The 19968-nt window shown below is 36.3% G+C and overlaps 3 protein-coding genes across 6 annotated transcripts; 2 read left to right on the plus strand and 1 right to left on the minus strand.

Moving 5' to 3' along the window:
* The first annotated feature begins 407 nt into the window (after nucleotides 1–407).
* On the plus strand, nucleotides 408–5201 carry LOC132269847 (cation/H(+) antiporter 15-like). The gene is made up of 5 exons (XM_059771082.1): nucleotides 408–446; nucleotides 1710–1754; nucleotides 2921–3400; nucleotides 3485–3649; nucleotides 4482–5201. The coding sequence occupies exons 1-5, from the start codon at nucleotides 408–410 to the stop codon at nucleotides 5199–5201; spliced, it is 1449 nt and encodes a 482-aa protein (XP_059627065.1).
* A 95-nt stretch (nucleotides 5202–5296) lies between these two features.
* On the plus strand, nucleotides 5297–12539 carry LOC132269848 (cation/H(+) antiporter 4-like). The gene is made up of 5 exons (XM_059771083.1): nucleotides 5297–5464; nucleotides 5873–5935; nucleotides 6061–6297; nucleotides 9995–10999; nucleotides 11224–12539. Exons 1-5 carry the CDS (start codon nucleotides 5297–5299, stop codon nucleotides 12367–12369), a joined length of 2619 nt encoding a protein of 872 aa, XP_059627066.1. The 3' UTR covers nucleotides 12370–12539.
* Nucleotides 6656–18748, minus strand: LOC132270745 (tRNA-splicing endonuclease subunit Sen2-2-like). Of its 4 annotated transcripts, none has more exons than XM_059771943.1 (4): nucleotides 18619–18716; nucleotides 16382–17129; nucleotides 15545–15596; nucleotides 6656–7027 (listed from the first exon to the last, which is right to left on the minus strand). In XM_059771943.1, exons 2-3 carry the CDS (start codon nucleotides 17104–17106, stop codon nucleotides 15590–15592), a joined length of 732 nt encoding a protein of 243 aa, XP_059627926.1. In that variant the 5' UTR covers nucleotides 17107–17129; nucleotides 18619–18716; the 3' UTR covers nucleotides 6656–7027; nucleotides 15545–15589. The 4 variants fall into 4 exon arrangements, with proteins under 4 accessions (XP_059627926.1, XP_059627927.1, XP_059627925.1 ...); XM_059771944.1 differs by lacking the exon at nucleotides 6656–7027 and adding an exon at nucleotides 10757–10779; XM_059771942.1 differs by lacking the exon at nucleotides 6656–7027 and adding an exon at nucleotides 14540–15423.
* Between the last annotated feature and the right edge of the window lie 1220 nt (nucleotides 18749–19968).

Below are 19968 nucleotides of genomic sequence, written 5' to 3' on the forward strand. Positions count from 1 at the left end.
TTTTTTTTATTTTTTTTATAAACCCTGGAATAACACGTATAATATGCATTGACATAAGAAAGGACGGTAGTGTCCTTAGTTGACCTCGAGTTCGGGTAAAGATCCGGTTAGTGATTCGAACCCACGGGTTCGGGTCGTTACACTTTTGACCAAATTAAAAATGAATAATTCACCAAAATCAAAGAAATGGGCCTTAGAAACCCTTACCTCAAGAAATTAAAGAAAACCCCCAATTTTTGAAAATCTCAAGATGACCTAAATATAATTGTGCTTCATCGCCGCAAAGCTCTCGTCTAACTCAATAACTTTGCCTTTAGTGACCAAGTGAAATTATAAATGGAAGAATATAGATATAAGCTTGAAATGAAGAAAGAAAAAGAAAAAGAAAAGAGAAGCTGTTGAGAGGGATGAAGAAGTCACGCAAGGGGGGAGGAAGAAATGGTCAGGTATTACCATATGGTCATTTATAATGACTATAATCAACTGTGGGTCCTACGGGCTCAAGAATATCCATTTTGTCTTATATGCATATATATATATATACTAAATACACCGCAAACGCATCTTTAAACAAATAACCACATAAACATGCACTAAATATGCATGAAGTGCAACGACCTTGAAAAATAGCCCCGTACATGACAAATCTTATTGCGGGTCCTACCCGGGATCAACTCTCGGGACTCACCCGGCACACTCCACAGTATCCGACAAGCAAAATGAGACGAAAATGAAATAATTCCGAAAAATTGAAAAATTCCAAAAAATGAAAAATAAGAAAAATGAAAAGTGTTGCTTATATCTTTCAGTAAGAAAAAAATGAGTCAAGAACACTTTTAGGAATTAAACATGTGCATAAATGCAATTTTTTTTTTATATTCTATCTAATTTAATTTTAATAAATTATACTTATACATTTACTATATATTTATATATAGATTATCAAAAAATATGAAAAAATAAATAAATTTTATTTATTTAAAGATAAACATAGTTGATTATTTGAATAAGAAATACTTATGATTTCATAGTCATTGATTAATTATATTTGATTAGTTTATTTCTTCCGTGGTTTTCGTGATATGGTCAAGTTGAATAAAATGAAAACTTATTTTAATATTTATTTATTTATTTATTTTATTATTCATTATATTTTCTTTTGATATATTTACAAGAATATGATATATAAAATAAATAAATAAGACATCTATAGCGGAATTTTTTTTCACGAATTTGTAATTCATAATATATATATATATATATACCTTTGTGTGTGTAACTAGGGTATTTGAATTTTTATTTTTTCATTTTTTTTTAAAATCGAATTTTTATATTGTATATATATATATATTTTTTTTTTCGAAAAAATCTAATTACACTGTTTTTTTTTAATCGTATTTTACTAATATACGGTACCACATAAAGTAAAAGTAACGCCGTTTGGGTATTATGCGCGTCTTCCCTTTCTCGGTCGACTTTCTCTATACAACCAAAGCAGATGAGATCTTTGATTGCTGTCATCTGTCTACCCGAAATTGAACTCTCTCCCACACCCTGCAAAGGAATGATTAAGGGAGACTTTCATTATATTTAAATATATATGTATATGTATTATATGTATATGCATGTGTAATTGGTTATGAGATTTCGATGCTTGTTTGATGGTTTTGAATGTGATTTGATAATTTGAATTTTATGTTCATTTGCAGGTGAAGTTGATCATGTTCTCTCGTTTGATTCGGCTGAAATTTCAGGTTTGTAATTGCATTGTAGTGTTGTATTCCATTTGATATATATATATATATATATATATATATATATATATATATATATATTTCGTAGTGGTTCTCATACACATGGAGGCTTGAACCCCGAAGGGCAGGTCAATGCCCGTTGGTCATTTGATATATATATTTAGAGAGAGAAAAAACGAATTTGAGAGAGAGACGCAGAGAGTATTTTGATTTTGGATACAAGAAGCAGCCCATATTCATGGCGTTAAGATATATATAGAAATTAAATTGCTCCCCTGCGTGGAGCACTGTCCGCCTCTCGATTGAGGAGTCAATATATGAACTTCATTGCTGGACTAGACAGTTAGTTGTTACTAGTTGTTGTAGTTTTTATGGTTGATAATATTTACAATTCCAAATTCAAGATCTTCTTCATTGTGATCCTCCCTTATTTCTTTTTCTTTTTTTTTGACCGTTTAATTTTCTATGTACCCTATGTTTTTCGGATTAATTTAATTTCCATAAGGTTTGGAAGGACTGGAATTGTTCATCCATGGATGAATATCATGCAAAAGTACTGCCCAGCCTCGGATTAATTTAATTTCCATAAGGTTTGGAAGAGCTGGAATTGTTCATCCATGGACAATGACACCTGCCCAGCTTTTCTTAAGCCGATCCATTCACCGGGGCATATGGAACCTACCAAATTCGAAAACCATTCCCTTTTTTCCTTTGCCCACGATTCAGTTCCAATTGGCAACAATATTCATCCTCACTCAATCTCTACACATGTTGTTGAGACGCTTCCACGTGTCCCGGACCGTCTCCGAGATCCTTGTATTTTTCTCTCCCTTTCATATATATATAAATTTTATTTTGAAATTGTTCAATGTCAATGATGTTTTGCGTGCATTTTGTCACATATAATATATTTATATCACACGTTCAAGAGAGTGATCATATATCCCATTCTATGGTGGAAGTTTTTATTGAAGACAGTGTAACAACAAACACTCATATTGCAAAGTACATTGATGATCAAAAGCATTATCCTTTAAATCGTGAAGTCAGCTTCCAATTGAGGATTCTTCCGTATTTCTACAAAGTGTGTGTGTGTATGTATGTGTTGCTACTGATCATCAATTAACATTTTCATACTTTGTCATGATTTTGATTTCAATCTGCAGGCTGGTATAATACTAGGACCAACTTTTCTGGGACAAATTCCGGGGTTTACTGAAACATTGTTCCCCCTACAGAGTCTTTTTTTACTGGACTCGTTAGCGAAAACTGGTTTCATTTTGTTCACGTTCCTTGTGGGAGTGAAGATGGAACCAAGCATGGTGGTGAGAACTGGTAAAAAGGTTTGGACCACGGGACTTGTATCGGTCTTACTTCCCATATTAGTGGCCATGATTTTTTCTGCATGGCTGGATCAAAATATAAGCTTCACTATGAGGGCACCTATCAATAACATTATATTAACACAAACCATAAGCCCATTTGCTGTCATTGCTTGCCTCCCCAATGACCTAAAAATCACAAACTCTGAGATCGGCCGCGTTGCTCTAGCTACAGGATTGATCAGGGAGTTACTCAGTTTAGCAATCCATACTCAAGTCAACTATGCTAGAGTTTCGACACTAGGTGGATCATTTATGACCGGGGTACTAACCCTAGTTCTGTTTATAATTTTCATCATTACCATTGTGTTCATTCTGTGCCCGGTGTTTCTATGGATTATTAAACAGACACTGGAAGGGAAGCCAGTGGACGTGCTCTATATTGGTTTCATTTCTTGCGGGGTTCTCCTCTCGGCCACAATCAGTTACTTCTTAGGGACTCAGATGTTCTATTTTGGTCCTCTGATACTAGGCCTGGCCATTCCTGTTGGACCACCTCTAGGATCCACACTGGTAGAGAGGTTCAAAACCTTTTCCACGGGTTTACTTACGCCATTGTTTATGACTTTCTGCGGCCTGAGAACAAATTTTCATGTTATGCAAAATCATACTTACTGGTACTCTAACTAAATTCATAGGGAGTTTTCTTTCTTCATTGATGTGGAAAATGCCTCTCAAAGATGCAACTACTCTTTCACTTATCCTGAGTACTCAAGGCGTTGTCAAGATAGCCGTGCTTCACAGCTACTTGCAAAATAAGGTACATAACAATTCTCAAGAAGCACTGTTCAATAAAATGTCCCAAACACAATGCAAAATTTAGCTTTTAACTAATGACCAAACCAGAAGAATAACTGAGTTTATGGTATGGATCTACTAGAATTTATAGAATGTTACGATATAATACATACCGTGACTTAATTAAATTATTTTCACCATCTAGATATGCTTTGTAATTGAACTTCTTCTTCTTTCGAGTTTGTAGATGAACCAAAAAATTGCACTTACACTCAGTTTGAACTAGTTTGTTCATTTATTTGTACAATTTAGCATTCATGAGCCTGTGAAAGTAAATGCTTATTTTCAGGCCATAAGCCTTAAATGATTGCAACTGATGCCTTAGAAATTTCTATGTAGTACATCAACATATCATCAATATTTATCCTTCAATTAATAAACTGTTATTATCTTATTCAACAAGACTATTAACATTCTCTTTCTAAAATTGGAGCTCAGACATTAACTGAAGAAGTTTTCTCTGTGGTAACTCTATCGGTCTTACTAACAGCAGTAATCGTACCCCATCTTGTGAGATTTTTGTATGACTATTCGAAGACATATATAGGCTACCAGAAAAGAAATATTCTACGGTCTACAGACAATGCCAGACAATGCCGAGCTGCGAATATGTGTCTGTGTCCATAGACAAGACGAGGCCTTGGCAGCCATTAAGCTACTTGAAGTTTCCAATCCTACCCAAGAAAGCCCTCTGCTAGTCCATGTACTCCACCTCATGGAGCTCAAAGGCCGAGCCACTCCACTCTTAATCAACCACCAGTTCGGCCAAAAGATATCCGCTGCCTCTCACTCACGGCAAATCATCGACGTTTTCAATAAGTATGAGAATCAATTCTTAGGATTGGTCAATGTGCATGCCTTCACTGCAATATCAATGCTAAAGTTCATGCACCAAGACATTTGTTCGCTAGCCTTTGACAAGTTGGTGTCGCTAGTAATTCTTCCATTTCATAGGAAATGGAATTCTAACGGCACAATGGTTGTGGACAACAAGATGTTGAGGTCTATCAACCTTCAGGTCATGGAGTTGGCCCCTTGTTCGGTCGGCATTCTTGTTGACCGTCGCAAAATGCACCGCACCACGCCAGTTTCGCCACTGTATCGTGTGGCTGTACTCTACTTGGGAGGTGATGATGATCGCGAGGCGCTGGCTTATGCTAAACGGATGGCGCAATGCCCAGCTGTTCACTTGACAGTTCTGCGGTTGGTGGCGGTTGAAACACGGGTGAGGACAACTGGGAAACCTTGCTTGACACAGAGAATTTGAAGGACATAAGACTGCAAAGTTCATTTAGAGGTAATGTAATGTATAGAGAGGAGAAGGTGAGTGATGGACTGGGCACGACTAGGATACTCCGTACCATGGGGGATATTTACGAGCTGATCATGGTGGGGCGGCTCCACAGATTGGATTCACCGATAGTATCAGGCCTGTTAGAGTGGGCTGAGTTTCCGGAGCTTGGGGCAATCGGAAATGTACTCGCATCCCCAGATATAAGTACCAGTTTCAGTCTTGGTGGTGCAACAACAGTACACCAAGTTTAAGCTAAAGTAGCAATTAAGTTGAGGTGCTAAAATGTACAGCTAGTACAGGTATTTGAATTAACATATATTATTGTGCAAAACATCGGGTATTAATTCAATTATGTGCAAAACATCTGGCATTAATTCAATTATGTTTTCGAATGAAAATATTATGGTCAAATCAAATTATTCACAAATTTTTTCCTGCATTCATGTGTCATGACATTGCCATTAATTTTCATTTTGAGTGCCATTGCTTTCAAACAATAGGCAAGGTCCATTTTCATTTAACGATTAGAACATCTGCCAAGTGTTTGTGATTTTATTACTGAGAGTTCTCTATATATGTGTGTGTGTGTGTGTGTGTGTGTGAGTATCATATATTTTGTGATGAATTTTGGTGTGAACCTGCAGGCTGGTATAATACTAGGACCGACTGTTGAAGATGCATTGTATCCTGAGGAAGGATGTGCTTTTGTCAAAATGTTACGGAACTTGCATAAATGTTCCTGATGGGGAGTAAAGATGGATCCAAGCATGGTGTTGAAATCTGGGAGAAAGGACTGGGCTATAGCCATTTTTTCCGATTGCAATCCCCTTAGGATGCAATCCCCTTGGGATACACCTTGATCATCTCTGAAAATGATTTCGGTGACTTTTATTTCCACCATTGCGTTCGGGCATTACCCATTGTTTCCGTGGATTATCCGACAGCCTCCAGAAGGGAAACCGGTAAAGAGCAGTGTACATCAGTTTCATTTGCTTCGCGGTACTTGCCTCAGCCATTGCCATTGACAACTCGGGATATTTGCCAGTTTAGGATCAACACTGGAGAAAAGGTTAGGTACCTTCACAATAGGGGTTGGCTACGCCGATGCTACTAACCTACAGTGGAATGAGAAGAAACTTTAATGAAATACATCATGTTGTGAGATTCAATGCTGCAATATTGGTTTCATGTATCTCAGTTCTTTGTCTAGCCCTCATATTGAGTACCCAAGGTGTAGTGGAGTTGGCTGATAAATCTTGAAAAGCATTTTCTAGGTTATTTAATATAATCTCGGACAAATGTGACTCCAACTTGGCAAATTGTGGAATATCTGCTTGCAGGTTGGATTAGGGTTACGTGGAGAGAATAACTTTCACTATTTATAAATCAAGAAGTGAATATCACAATGATAGATAAAATACTTATTACCACTCACTCAATCGCACCCACCATTGGTGCTCTACTACTCATTCTCGACCACCAATTTCAATGAAAGTTGCATACTTTCCTCCCTTACACCCGCTCTCCTTTCTCTTCACATCACTCACCAAAGCTTTTGTTCTCTCTATTTCCAGAGTCCTTCAATAAGGATTGCAGAAGCCCAATCCGAGTCGTTCACGTTATCGCAGTACAAATTTATACTTTCGATCCTTTAATAGATTGCAGAAGCCCAATCTGGATTGAGCCCAAATTAGGTCTCCATTTAGCCCAAGATTGCTAGTACTAAGCTTCCAGCCCATCAATCAAACTCGGCTGGCCCAAGATATTTTTGGCCCAGACCATATGGGAGTAAATGAATCCTGCTAATCAAAAGAATCAACATAGAAAGAAAGTTCTGTATAAGGAAAGTTTGGCATGGAAAGAATTATATAAATGAAAGAACTTTATTTGTAAAGAATGATATATATAGAATGAATTAGAAGACAAGCAAAATCAGTCCTATCATAATTCCGTCACCTTTTTGTATATAAATAGAGGCCTAGACCTCTAATAAAGATCATCAAACAATATTCACTTTTCTCGAGTAATTCTTGTTATTTATTTTTTATCTTGAGTGAGTTGTTGTATATAAATAGAGGCCTAGACCTCCAATAAAGATCATCAAACAATATTCACTTTTCTCGAGTAATTCTTGTTATTTATTTTTTATCTTGAGTGAGTTGTATTATTTCTTTTAAATTCTTTTATAGAGAGAAATTTTGCACCAACACTCCTTCAATAAGGATTTCCGGTCATCCAACAAAAAGTTACCACTCTAGTAATAAAAACCTAATGAGAAGCAACATCATACACAAATGTACAACCTTTAGAAAAGAATGTCTTCTGTCTTTAAGAAAGATCTGTAACTCATGAGGCAAGTGCGACCGGTTGAACTTAGCGAAATGATACAATATGAACAAGTTGAACCAATTGGACTCAAGTGCGACTTGCATTGAACATTTGTTAACATAAATAAGTTTTGAACATTTATTAACTGAACTGAGTATTGAACATTCTCTGATTTTGATTAGTTAAATACATTTTCAACTTCCCTCAAAAGAATGACAATATGACATTCATATTAGTAAACATTTCCTTCTTCAGTATTGTCCACAAAAAATAAAAATAAAAATAAATAGAACAAAATGTTTTAACCTGACAAAATTACCTTTTTAGTTTCACCGAATTTTTTATGATTCTAAATTCAGACCCAATCCTGAAATAAATCCTAGTTAAATAAGTTCCCGGTTGCATTTAAATCGAATGTAACTAATAAATGTCTAGAAGCACTTTAGAGGCACAGTAATCGCGAAACCAAACGCTTATTTTAGTATCTAGCGTCCATTGTTATAGTTTGCGAAATGGCTGTTTAACGAAGCAAATGGAGAATGGAGAATGGAGAAAGAAAGGGAAGAGTGATTACATTCTTTTGCAATTTTGATTAAAAAAATTCTATTTAAATTTTCTATAATTGCTTTCAGAAGTAAAGATCACCCATTTTTCCAATGGAGTAATATGAATCAAGATTGGGAAGCAATATATGTATGGTACTACTTGAATTCATGCATAATGGGTTCATCCGATCTCATTTCAGACAAATAAGAAACAATAGTTGCATAATCCATAAGAAAACCGAGCCCAAAAGCAAACTAATTTGCCCAACCCATACCGGTCGAGGTTTGGGTCTTCTTCAATATTGAGAATGCTCCTCAAATGAGCAATTTAACAAGAGAGATCGGATCTAATTGTTATATTTCGAAATTTGTAAGTGTCTAATTGTACGCTAATCTTCCACTTTTTTCTTTAACCGCTAACTCTTATAAAAATATATATATATATATATATATATTTTGTAATTAGAATAAGGTGCTAAAAAAAATAATTGGAATAAGTTGGCGTTTTATTTCGTCATATTTGTTGTTATACTATTAGTTTAACGCATACATACTTTCGGTTTTATAGTATATACGCGTTTTACCTTCTCTCTCTCTCTCTCTCTCTGCAAAGGGAATGATGATATAGGGAGCTGATATACATAATATCTTATGTACTTTTAATATATATATATTTATTGTTGATTAGCGAATTGTTACTTTGGGATTCTTAATACGATTGGGGCCTAGAAGATACCCGAAGAAGATTAGGATTCTTTGTATTTACAGGGCATTAAAATCAGCTCGCCAATATATACATGAATTATATGTATATGTATAAGAGTTTGAATATATTTTGAATGTGATTTAATGATTTGGATTTTAGGTTAACTTGCAGGTGTGGAAGTTGATTATGTTCAGAGTCTCTGTTCGATTAGGCTGAAATTTCAGATTTGTAATTGTAACCAAAGATTGCATATGAAAATCTTTTTGATATATATATGGAGAGAGAGAGAGAGTAATTTGAATTTTGTATATGAAAATGATTCCCTGTCTAATCAAAGAAGAGATTGTATTTTGATAGCGTGGATAAACTCAAGTAGAGAGAAAGGCCTGACGGTTAAACTACTGCCTAAATAGCATTTACTCAAATAGCATTACTGGGTTGGACAAAGGAAGCAGCAGCCGATTTCCATGGCGTTAACAAAGACAGAAATACCTAAAACAAAATTTAGCCACCTCTACGTACGTGGAGCTCTGTCCACCGCTCGATTGAGATGGACTCCTTCGCGTCCATCTGGACTCCACAATTACTTGTTGAGAAGAAGAAGGTACCAGCTACAACTGGTTTTATAGTTTTACAGCTCCAAATTCAAGATATTCTTCATTCGCTCTCTCTCTCTCTCTTTCTTTTTCATTTTTTTTTTGTTCTGTTTAATTTTCTATATACCCTTTTTTCGGATGAATGAATTTCATTGGCATAAGGTATGACAGATCCAGAAATTTTCATGGCTGAAAAAAACCTGACAAAATTAATACTGCCACGATCAGATGATGACTTCTGCGTAGCTGAACTTAGGCCGCTGCATTCATCTGGCATATGGAACCTAATACGAGATTCAAATTCCTTTCTCAATTATACTTTGCCCAGGCTTCAGTTGCAATTGGGAGTAATTTTCATCCTCACTCAATCTATACACACGCTGTTGAAACGCTTCTACGTGTCCCGAATGGTCTCCGAGATCCTTGTATTTTTCTCTCCCTTTCTTCCCCAAATCATATATTTTTGTATGCATCATTTTAAATTGCAGTGTCCGAGGATTGAAAGAAGTTTGTGTGTGTGTGTGTGTGTGTGTGTGTGTGATTTTGATTGTGTGTGTGTGCTTTGATTTTGATTTTGATTTCAATCTGCAGGCTGGTATATTACTAGGACCTACTTTTCTGGGACAAATTCCGGGGTTTACTGAAACATTGTTCCCTACAAAAGGAAATAAATATCTGGACGTGTTAGGGAAAACCGGCTTCATGCTTTTCATGTTCCTGGTGGGAGTGAAGATGGAACCGAGCATGGTGATGAGAACTGGTAAAAAAGTCTGGGCTTTGGGATTTGTGTCTGTCTTCGTTCAAGTATTTGTGGGCATGACCGTTATGTCCAAGGTGGACGATTATATAAGCTTCACTGTGTCGGCATCTTTCAAATACACTATATTAACACAGACCTTAAGCCCATTTGCGGTCGTTTCTTGCCTCCTCAATGACCTAAAAATCACCAACACTGAGGTCGGCCGCGTTGCTCTAGCTACAGGATTGGTCAGGGAGTTGCTCAATTTAGCGGTACATACTCCACTCAACTATGTTAGAATTTCAAAACTGGGCGGGTCGGCTATGGTTGGGGGAAAAGCCCTATTTCTTTATATACTTTTGATCCTTGCCGTCTCGTACATCATGCAGCCAGTGTATCTATGGATCATCAGAAAGACACCGGAAGGGAAGCCAGTGGACCCAGTCTACATCGCTTTCATTTCTTGCGGCGTTCTCTTATCGGCCATAGCCTGTGACTTCGTAGGGACACGGATGTACTATTTCGGTCCTCTCATACTCGGCCTCACAATCCCTGTCGGACCACCTCTCGGATCCACACTGGTAGAGAGGTTCGACACCATTTCTGCGGGTTTCCTTACGCCAGTGCTCATGACTTTCTGCGGCATGAAAACAAATTTTCTTGTTATACAAAACTTCAGAATCATCTATTTGTTATGGACCATCCTATTTTTTGGTACTCTAACTAAATTCGCAGGGAGTTTTCTTCCTCTATTGATGTGGAAAATGCCCCTCAAAGAAGCAATTACTCTTGCACTCATCCTGAGTACTCAAGGCATTGTCGAGATCGCTGGGCTTCACAACTACACGCGAAATCAGGTACTTAACAATCCTTAAAATGTCCCAACACAATTAATGCAAAATTTAGCTTACTAATGAGCCAATTAGAAGAATAACTGAATTTATAGTATGAATCAACTACACATACAATACAAACTGTGAATTAAATTATTTTCATCATCTATATATGCATGCTTTTCAATTGAACTTTTTTTTTTATCAGTCTATTAATAAAATGTTGTCATCTTATTCAATTACACTAAAAACTCTCTCTCCCCCCTCAAATTGAAGCACAGACAATAAATGAAGAAACTTTCTCCATTGTGACTCTTTCAGTCTTACTAATAGCAGTGATCGTACCGTGTCTTGTGAGACTTCTCTACGACTATTCGAGGATATATAGAGGCTACCAGAAAAGAAATATTCTACACACTCCAAACAATGCTGAGCTACGAATATTTGTCTGTGTCCATAGACAAGATGAGGCCTTGACCGCCATTAAGCTACTTGAAGCTTCCAATCCTACCCGAGAAAGTCCTCTGCTAGTCCATGTACTCCATCTCATGGAGCTCAAAGGCCGAGCCACCCCACTATTAATCAACCACAAATTTGGCCAGAAGATAACCACTGCCTCTCATTCACAATCACGGCACATCATCGACATTTTCAATTACTACGAGCATCAATTCTTAGGGTTGGTAAATGTGCAAGCCTTCACTGCAATATCAATGCCAGAGTTCATGCACCATGACATTTGTTCACTAGCCTTCGACAAGTTGGCCTCGCTAATAATACTTCCGTTTCATAGGAAATGGAATTCTCAAGGCAACATGATTGTGGACAACAATATTTTGAGGTCTATAAACCTTCAGGTCATGGAGTTGGCCCCTTGTTCCGTCGGCATTCTTGTTGACCGTCGCAAAATGCGGCAGCGCACCACGCCACTGTATCGTGTGGCTGTACTCTTCTTTGGAGGTGAAGACGACCGTGAAGCACTGGCTTATGCTAAACGGATGGCCAAATCCTCATCTGTTCACTTGACAGTTCTGCGGTTAGAGGCAGTGGAGAACATAGGTGAGGACAACTGGGAAACTGTTCTTGACACGGAGAATTTGAAGGACATAAGGCTGCAAAGTTCACTTAGAGGTAATGTAATGTATAAAGAGGAGAAGGTGAGAGATGGACCGGGCACTATTTTGATAATCCGCAGCATGGGAGAAAATTGTGACCTGATCATGGTGGGGCGGCAACACAGATTGGATTCACCGCTGCTATCAGGCCTGTTAGAGTGGGCTCATGAGTTGCCGGAGCTTGGGGCAATTGGAAATCTACTGATATCCCCTGATATTAGGCAACCAGTTTCAGTCTTGGTGGTGCAACAGCAGCACACCAAGTCTAAGCTACCGTAGCAATTTAAGTTGAGATGCTTAAATGTACAGGTATTTGAATTATCATTGGGCATTAATTCAATTATTTGTTTTAAAATGAAAAATTATGGTCACATCAATTTTGCCTGCATTGCCATTAGTCTTCATTTTGAGTGGTGAGTGCTAGAATGCAATTGTTTTCAAACAAGAAGCAAGGGCCATTTTTATTTAAAGATTAAAACATCTGCTAAGCGTTTGTGATAATATCAGTGAGAGTTCTACATATATATTTGTATTATATATTTTATTTCTTAATCTTAACCGCAAAACTTTAGCCAATTCTCATGAATTTTCCGAATTCCTCTCTTGATGCTTACAGATAACAAACGGTAAACTCATAGTAAGCATAGCTTCAAACTAAATTGTGATGCTTCTTCATTTGATACTTTGTTAAATATTTGTGGAGGCGGCTTGATTCTTAGGAACAAGGAAGGTCATGCTGTGCGTGTTGCTTCAGTTTTCTTTCGGCATGTCATGAATGCAGCAGCTGCAGAAGCTATGGTGCTGACAGAATGTTTGAAATTTCTTCAATGATGGGGTTACAGAGATGTAGTGATAGAAGGAGATTGTAGTTCTATAATGAAGCTTATTACTTTGGATTATAGTTTTGCTATATTTTTAGAAGTTGTACAATCTCTTATGCAAATTACACCAATTTGTCGAAAATATATTTTTCAGTAAAGGAATGCGTAAAAAAAATAAAAATAAAAATAAAAATAAAAAAAATAAACCCTACTATAAATCGGGTGAAACAAAACCCTACTATAAATCAGATGAAAATCACCTCCAATGAAATAGTGTATCATTTCCTCCATTTTGGAATGAGTGGCCCAGAAATGGCCACGTCAGTCATGTTTGGGATTCACCGTACGAAAGTGTTGTGATGCACCGTACGAAAGTGTTGGGATGCACCTTACGAAAATGTTGGGATGTACTTTCGCTCACAAAAATGGAAGAAATTGACTACTATGCAAATGGAGAGAATCCTGGTCCACTATAAAACTAGGCCTGAAACTCAACTAGGTTAAAACAGCTTGAGCCCAACCCGAAAATGGTCAACCCTAATCCAACTCTAACTCAACCTTTAACCAAAACTACTCGAGCCCAACCTATTCTTCTATTTTTAAACTCGGGTTTGAGATACCAAGTTAGAAAGTTGGTTTAATTCAAGTTACTCATATACCCAATCTCAACACTAAAAATTAATGTGATATTGAGTTTGTTTGAGATTTAATTACTCCTAAATACAAAAAGTTGTAAAAATTTATTACAACCTTGTAATAAATTACAAACAAATTCTTAGAATATTAATTCTCCAAAGTTTTTTTTTTTTTTGGGTAAATAAATTCTCCAAAATGTTAACATACAATAAATTAATATTTAAACAAAGTTTATAAGAAGAAGAAGAAAAGAAAAAAAAAAAGGTGCACATCATTTTAATATTACATATAATGTGAATAAAATAATATTAAATTTCGAGTTCGGATTAGACTCAAATTGCTATCACCTCAGTCCAAGTACAACACTAATCAAGTTTGGGTTGAGATATCAAAAGGTAACTTAGAGCCAAACTTTAACCACAATACCAAAATTGATCAAGAATCACACAAAATAAAATATTATAATAAAAAGAATGAAAAATGATATAAATACCGAGATAAACATTTAAAATAAGAGAGTTTGATCTTATCATTCGACAAAGAGTCCTGGACTTTATTATAAATTCACCTTTCTAATATAATAAATAAATAAATAAAATTACATTTCTAATATAATAAATAAATTTACCTTTTGTAATTCACCTTCCTTTTAAATTAATGTCAATACCAATTTATCTTTATAATACAATAAATAATTTTAAATATTGAAATTTAATAAAAGAAAATCTAATTAGAGAAGAAAATATATAAATACTAAAAACTTATTTATTTAATTCAATAAAAGAAAATCTAATTAGAAAAAGAAATACTAATACTAATAATAATAATATAGTAATAGGAAATATAAATGGAATTCTAATTAGAAAATAAAATATATAATATTAAAAAACTTATTACTAAAAGTTCTACACTTGATCTTTCATTCTTCTGTTTTCTACAATAAGCAATGAAATTTATTACTATTATTATTATTATTTTAGGTAGGAAAGTTGATCTTCATTACATCATCTATAATTTTGCATCTTCAAATCCAGAAATCAAAACTTCATAGAAATGTATTGTCATTAATCGGGCCAAACGGTTACCAAAATCTATTGTCATTAAATCTACATGGCATTTTGTTTGGCTACAAGTGTGCCCTCAAGGGTATTGCTTGTAATTTTTCAGTGCACGGACGTGCCAGGATCGTCATCTATGTAGCTAAAGAAAGCCAAGCAAATATTCCTATTGATTTTACAGTCGTTAGCAGCACTGGATGCATCTATCAAAGGTTCGTTTGTGGAGAGCACTGGCTTATCTGATAGGCGATTGTGGTTGTGGAGGGGAAGAATGACCATATCAAAGGTTCGTTTCACTTCGATCCTAGTATAAGAATTCTGTTACTGTAATCTTCTCTTCATTGAGGATCAACTACAAGTTCTTAGAGCTTGTTACATTCTAAAGGGTTTACTAGTTGAACCATTGACCATTACAAACTTTAATGTAAACCCAAGTGAAGAACTCAAAGCTACAACATGAAAGCCAAGGTAACAAGCAAGAAATATAAACTTAAGGTTACAAGTGACACTATAAAAGCATACAAGTGTATGGGACGCTAATCCGGCTGCAGACACTCGAGTGCTTTTTTGCCCTAGTCACTTCGCTACAGGGCCTTGTTTGTTGATTCGACAAGAGTGGTAATCTCTCGTCCTTATTTGGTGTACACCACGCCCAGCCAAAATGCCAGGGCCGTAGTCACTGGTGGTGAGTTTGCTTATTACAGCTGTTAACTTGGACATGGTCATGAAGGAATAAGGATGCTGACATGGCTCAGAGTGAGATCCAGCCCTCCTCCTATCTTTCTGCGGACCTGGACCCCCTCCTCGTGACATCATGCCTAAGTGGACCAAATGTCCAATTTGGGTGCAAACACATTGATACCTAGACAATTCAATCATCCTCAACCAAGTAATAACATAAGGAGATAACAGAAAGCAAACAAATGAGAAGAATTATACCTGTATACACAAAGGGAGTGAAAGGATCATATCTTCTCCAAGTCTTCACTTTCTGAAATAGGCATATGAAATTTAGTAAGACATTTGCAGAAACAAAGGACAACTTTTACCCACAAAAGTATAACAAAACAACATGTAATCTTTTACTGTTAAGGGGTAACAGTACAATTAGAAATATAAAATGTCATGAAAAAGTGAAATGATGCACTTTACATGTAATGCATTAAAGTACAATTGGAAATTTTAAGTGCCCTTGAATATGTGAGGCAGCAAAGAAAGTACTCAAATTACCTTCCGCGGGCAAAAATAAAAACAAAAATAGAGTACTTAAATTTGGCAAAGACTAACCAATGCTAATGGAGGAACCTCTAGCTTAGTTTATCTGCCCCTTAAATAACATCAAATTACTCTCACCGGCGTACTCATCATTTTATCATAAATTACCATAAACCCATTCCATATAGACATAAATTACCCCTTAGTGATGACATGGATGAGTTAAGAAGGTTCAATATAAGCTATTGAAGTTCTTCCAAAAGACAGTAACTTTTTAAGTACCTCCTAAAGCTATGATAAATACTATTCAGCATTTTCTGGGAAACTTGGATCTATTTAGTTTGAAGCTCAAACACAATCAACTCAGATTGTATCCGAAAATAAATAAATACAGGAATATAATGTTTGCATATGACATGCACTAATAAACTCCGGTCAATAATTACATCTCATGATATTTAAAACAATAAAAAACAAAGCTTTATTAGATTAAATAAATTGCATATACAATTTTAAAATGGTACATAATAATAATAAATAAGCTTCATGTCTATCTCTTACTTGGCTCCGTTTTCAATTGTTTTTTGATCCTCTCGGCATTGCTCAGGGCTCCATCTAGTGATGGTGCGCTCGTCAACACTGTAAGCCTCCAGACATGATGGAGAGACATCACCAATATTATTTCGATAGACATTAAGAACTAATAATGTCTTCGCAACACTGCCACAAAGTCGAAGTGTGCACTGAAAATCAGACCAAACCTTCAATCGACCATTTGCATTACCATCCCCTGATAAAACAAGAACAGCATACTCAGAATGCACCAAAGCTGGATGGTGGCGGTAAGCAACAAAGTCCACACCATACTGAGATCCTGATCTCACAACCCAATTTTTGTTTCGAAGATGAGAATAAGCCTTAAAGTATTCAGGGAATGTATCTTCCTTGGATTTCATGTAATTCCATAACTCTTCATTGCTTTTGGTGCATTGATCTTCACCAATAATCTTGAGACATTTTATAGAATAGCACAGATAAAAAGCTTCTTCCATACCCAACTGAAACCACTGCTTATCCTTCTCGGTTGTGATAATGGGTCGACCAAAACACGCACGATTAAGAAAATCAGTTTGTTCTGTTTCTGCTCCAAGAAGTACACTACACCCTGAGAGCAGTCCATGAGAATCCAATTGAATCAGAGAAGATTGAAGCTGTGAGACTATCTCTGACATGGGATCAGCAAGGGCTTTAGCTTCTGATCCCTTACCTTTCCACCGTGGCCCCATTGAATCACAAGATGTAAAAGAAGCTGCAAAACAAGGGCTGCCTTCTATAAGTAAATCTTCTTGACTAATTGAAGACACAATGAATTTTCCACAAACTTCTAGACAAAAGTTTCATCAAGGAATACCAAAATACTCTAATATTTGCCACCCAAAAACAATATTTTATTACTTATCGAAAAAGAAAAAATAACTATATTTCATCAAACCAAGTGAAGCTCTAGAGGGAAACATCAAAAATTAAATAACCATGTCTAGTATGCTAACTCAGACAGGATGCTTTTAGCCATCAAATTGAAACGGAGCATCCATTTTTTTTGTGGTAAAAGATTTTTCACAGAAAATTTTACATGTAAAACATTTTTAGGAAAATATTTTCTGGTGTTTGGTTTAAATCATGAAAATGTTTTTCAAAAATATTGTTTTTGTTATTATTTAAAAAAAAAAAGAAAAAAAAAAAAAAAGAGTACACTCATAAAAAGAGATTCATAACTTTGTTCCAATAATCTTATGAAATCTCTTTGTATTTGGAGTCCATGTGACCTTTCTACTTAAAAAAGAACTACAGTAATAACAAAAGCATAAAGAAAAAAAAAAAAAAAAAAAGGAAAGGAAAAAAAATTAAGATTGTTAGTGAGGCATTTTATCAAACAATTGATGGACACTTAAACAACGAGGTATACTTAAAATTACAAATCCAAAGCAAAATGGACATGAATGTCTTGAAACAATGTTTAAAATGGGATATAAATCAATCGAAAGACCATAAACAATGCACCATGTAAGACAAAATCAGCTTAGTTTGTTGAAGGGCAATGGCATTATGCCCAGTCTAGAAAGTAGGAAAAGGAGACAAATCTCAACAAAACAGGACATGGACAAGGCGGCCGCGATATGGATATTTAAAAACAATATAAATTCTATAATAATGTATTTATCACATTTTCCTTAAGCCTAGTTCAAAATATTATATAAACATAAAATGATTTTTTGCTCATTTTATTCCGAAACCATGAATGTAAATACTAATTTTGTTCATAACTAAAAATGGCAATTACAAGAAACAAGTAACTCATTTCATTATTTAAGTAATAATTAAGCGCTAAATCAACTTACAAACTAAAGTAGACAATTAGTTTAAAGTGAACCTCCACCATGTTCATCTTTCATCATTCATTACATATAAGTCATAAATTCAATAGCAAAACACATAAAAAAGAAAGCAGAAAGAGAAACTCCATAACCCTAATTCAAATAGTAATGTAGAATATTCTATTCAGTTTTGCAATATTTTGCAGGCCAAATATGAGCAACAAGAAAAACAACAATGAAGCAAAACGCCACAGAAATTTCCAAGAGAAACAATTGCCAAACGTGGGTTGTAGTAAATGTGTGGTTGGGTCGGTGGGTGGTAGTGAGGGCCGGGGGTGAAGTGTGCGGTGGTGGTGACTGGTGAGGCCGTGGAGTGGTAGAAATGGGTAAAGGACAGGAAATAGAAACTGAGAGAGAAAAAACCTTGAAAACTCGCAGTGGAGGAGCTTCTTCTAATCCGGTGGAGTAGGTCGCCGTTGGCAGCGGAGGAGCAGAAAGCGCAGATCTTTCGTGAATTTGGGGGAGGCAGGTCGTATTTTGGGTTTGGATGGGTTAGTATCTTGTTTTTTAAATTTTTACTATTGACCCACAACATCTTTTAAAGTTGCATTTGGGATCGATACTTAAAATATAATTGCAGAAAATACCCTTCAGAATGTGTCTCGTAAGGCCCATAAGTAACCCTTGCAGTAACTCTTTGGGCTGTAGGCCGAATTGTTCTGGGCTTGTGTAATGTTGTTAGTATTGGGCTAACCATCCATCCTGTACATTGTTGAGAAAAGTGCAAAAAAACCCCCTTGAATTATGGGGGTTTTGCAACTAACCCCCCAAACTACAAAAAAACTCCTTTGAACTTTCACTTTTTTGCAATTTGCATACTCAGGCCACCGGACAAGATAAAAGATAGTTTTACCCTTATTCAAAACTACGTCGTTTCGAGTTGAGTAGATGATATCACCGTTGTTCACAGTCGATCTTCACGACAAATAGTCACTTGTGCTAGAACACTTCCTATTCACACCAAATCAAAAAATATATATATATATTGGACCCTTTTCCCTTTTGTCTATAGACTCTATACACTACTATTCATCTTCTTCTTCGCGACTTTCTGGTAAATTAAAAAAAAAAAAAAATTAAAATCTTGCCAACCTTTTCTTTCTATCTCCCTCTTTCTATTTCTCTGTGTGTGTGTGTGTGTGTGTGTGTGTGTGTGTGTGTGTGTGTGTGTGTATCTCTGTGCGGCATCAATGGTATTGGAAGAAGTAAAAGAACCACAAAGAGACACAGAGAGGAAAGGGAGCACATCGATCTCGCCGGCTATTTATGGCGCCACCTCGTTCATGTCGTCGTTGACCGGCAACACTGACGGCAAGTAGCCGTCGTCTTCGTCGACCAGATCACCAACATGTCCAACGTGTCCCGCGAAGAACAAAAGAAAAAGTGGCAGGGACCCGAGCGGCGGAGATGGACCATCACAGCCAAGTCCTCACTGGACGACCTCTTCACAGCCGACCTCTTCACAGCGGCAGACGACGAGAGCAGATCTGACATCCCAGTGTTGTCGACGACGCAAACGGTGATGGTCTCCCGTAACTCATTGTGCCACACCTAGCGCGTCCTCATCGCCTCACCAGTAACTCCTTGTGCCGCTGTCCTTTGTCCTCTGTCGGGGCCATTTCTGGGTTCGACAGCAGCAAAAAACCATACCAGTTGTAGAGTTCGTGATTTGGGGACTTTTTTAATTTTTGGTTGAATATGATTTAGGGAAAT

Source organism: Cornus florida, unplaced genomic scaffold, assembly GCF_030987335.1.
Source record: "Cornus florida cultivar Cherokee Brave unplaced genomic scaffold, ASM3098733v1 CherokeeBrave_3.0.0_Hap2_Chr08, whole genome shotgun sequence".
Taxonomy (NCBI): Eukaryota; Viridiplantae; Streptophyta; class Magnoliopsida; order Cornales; family Cornaceae; genus Cornus; species Cornus florida.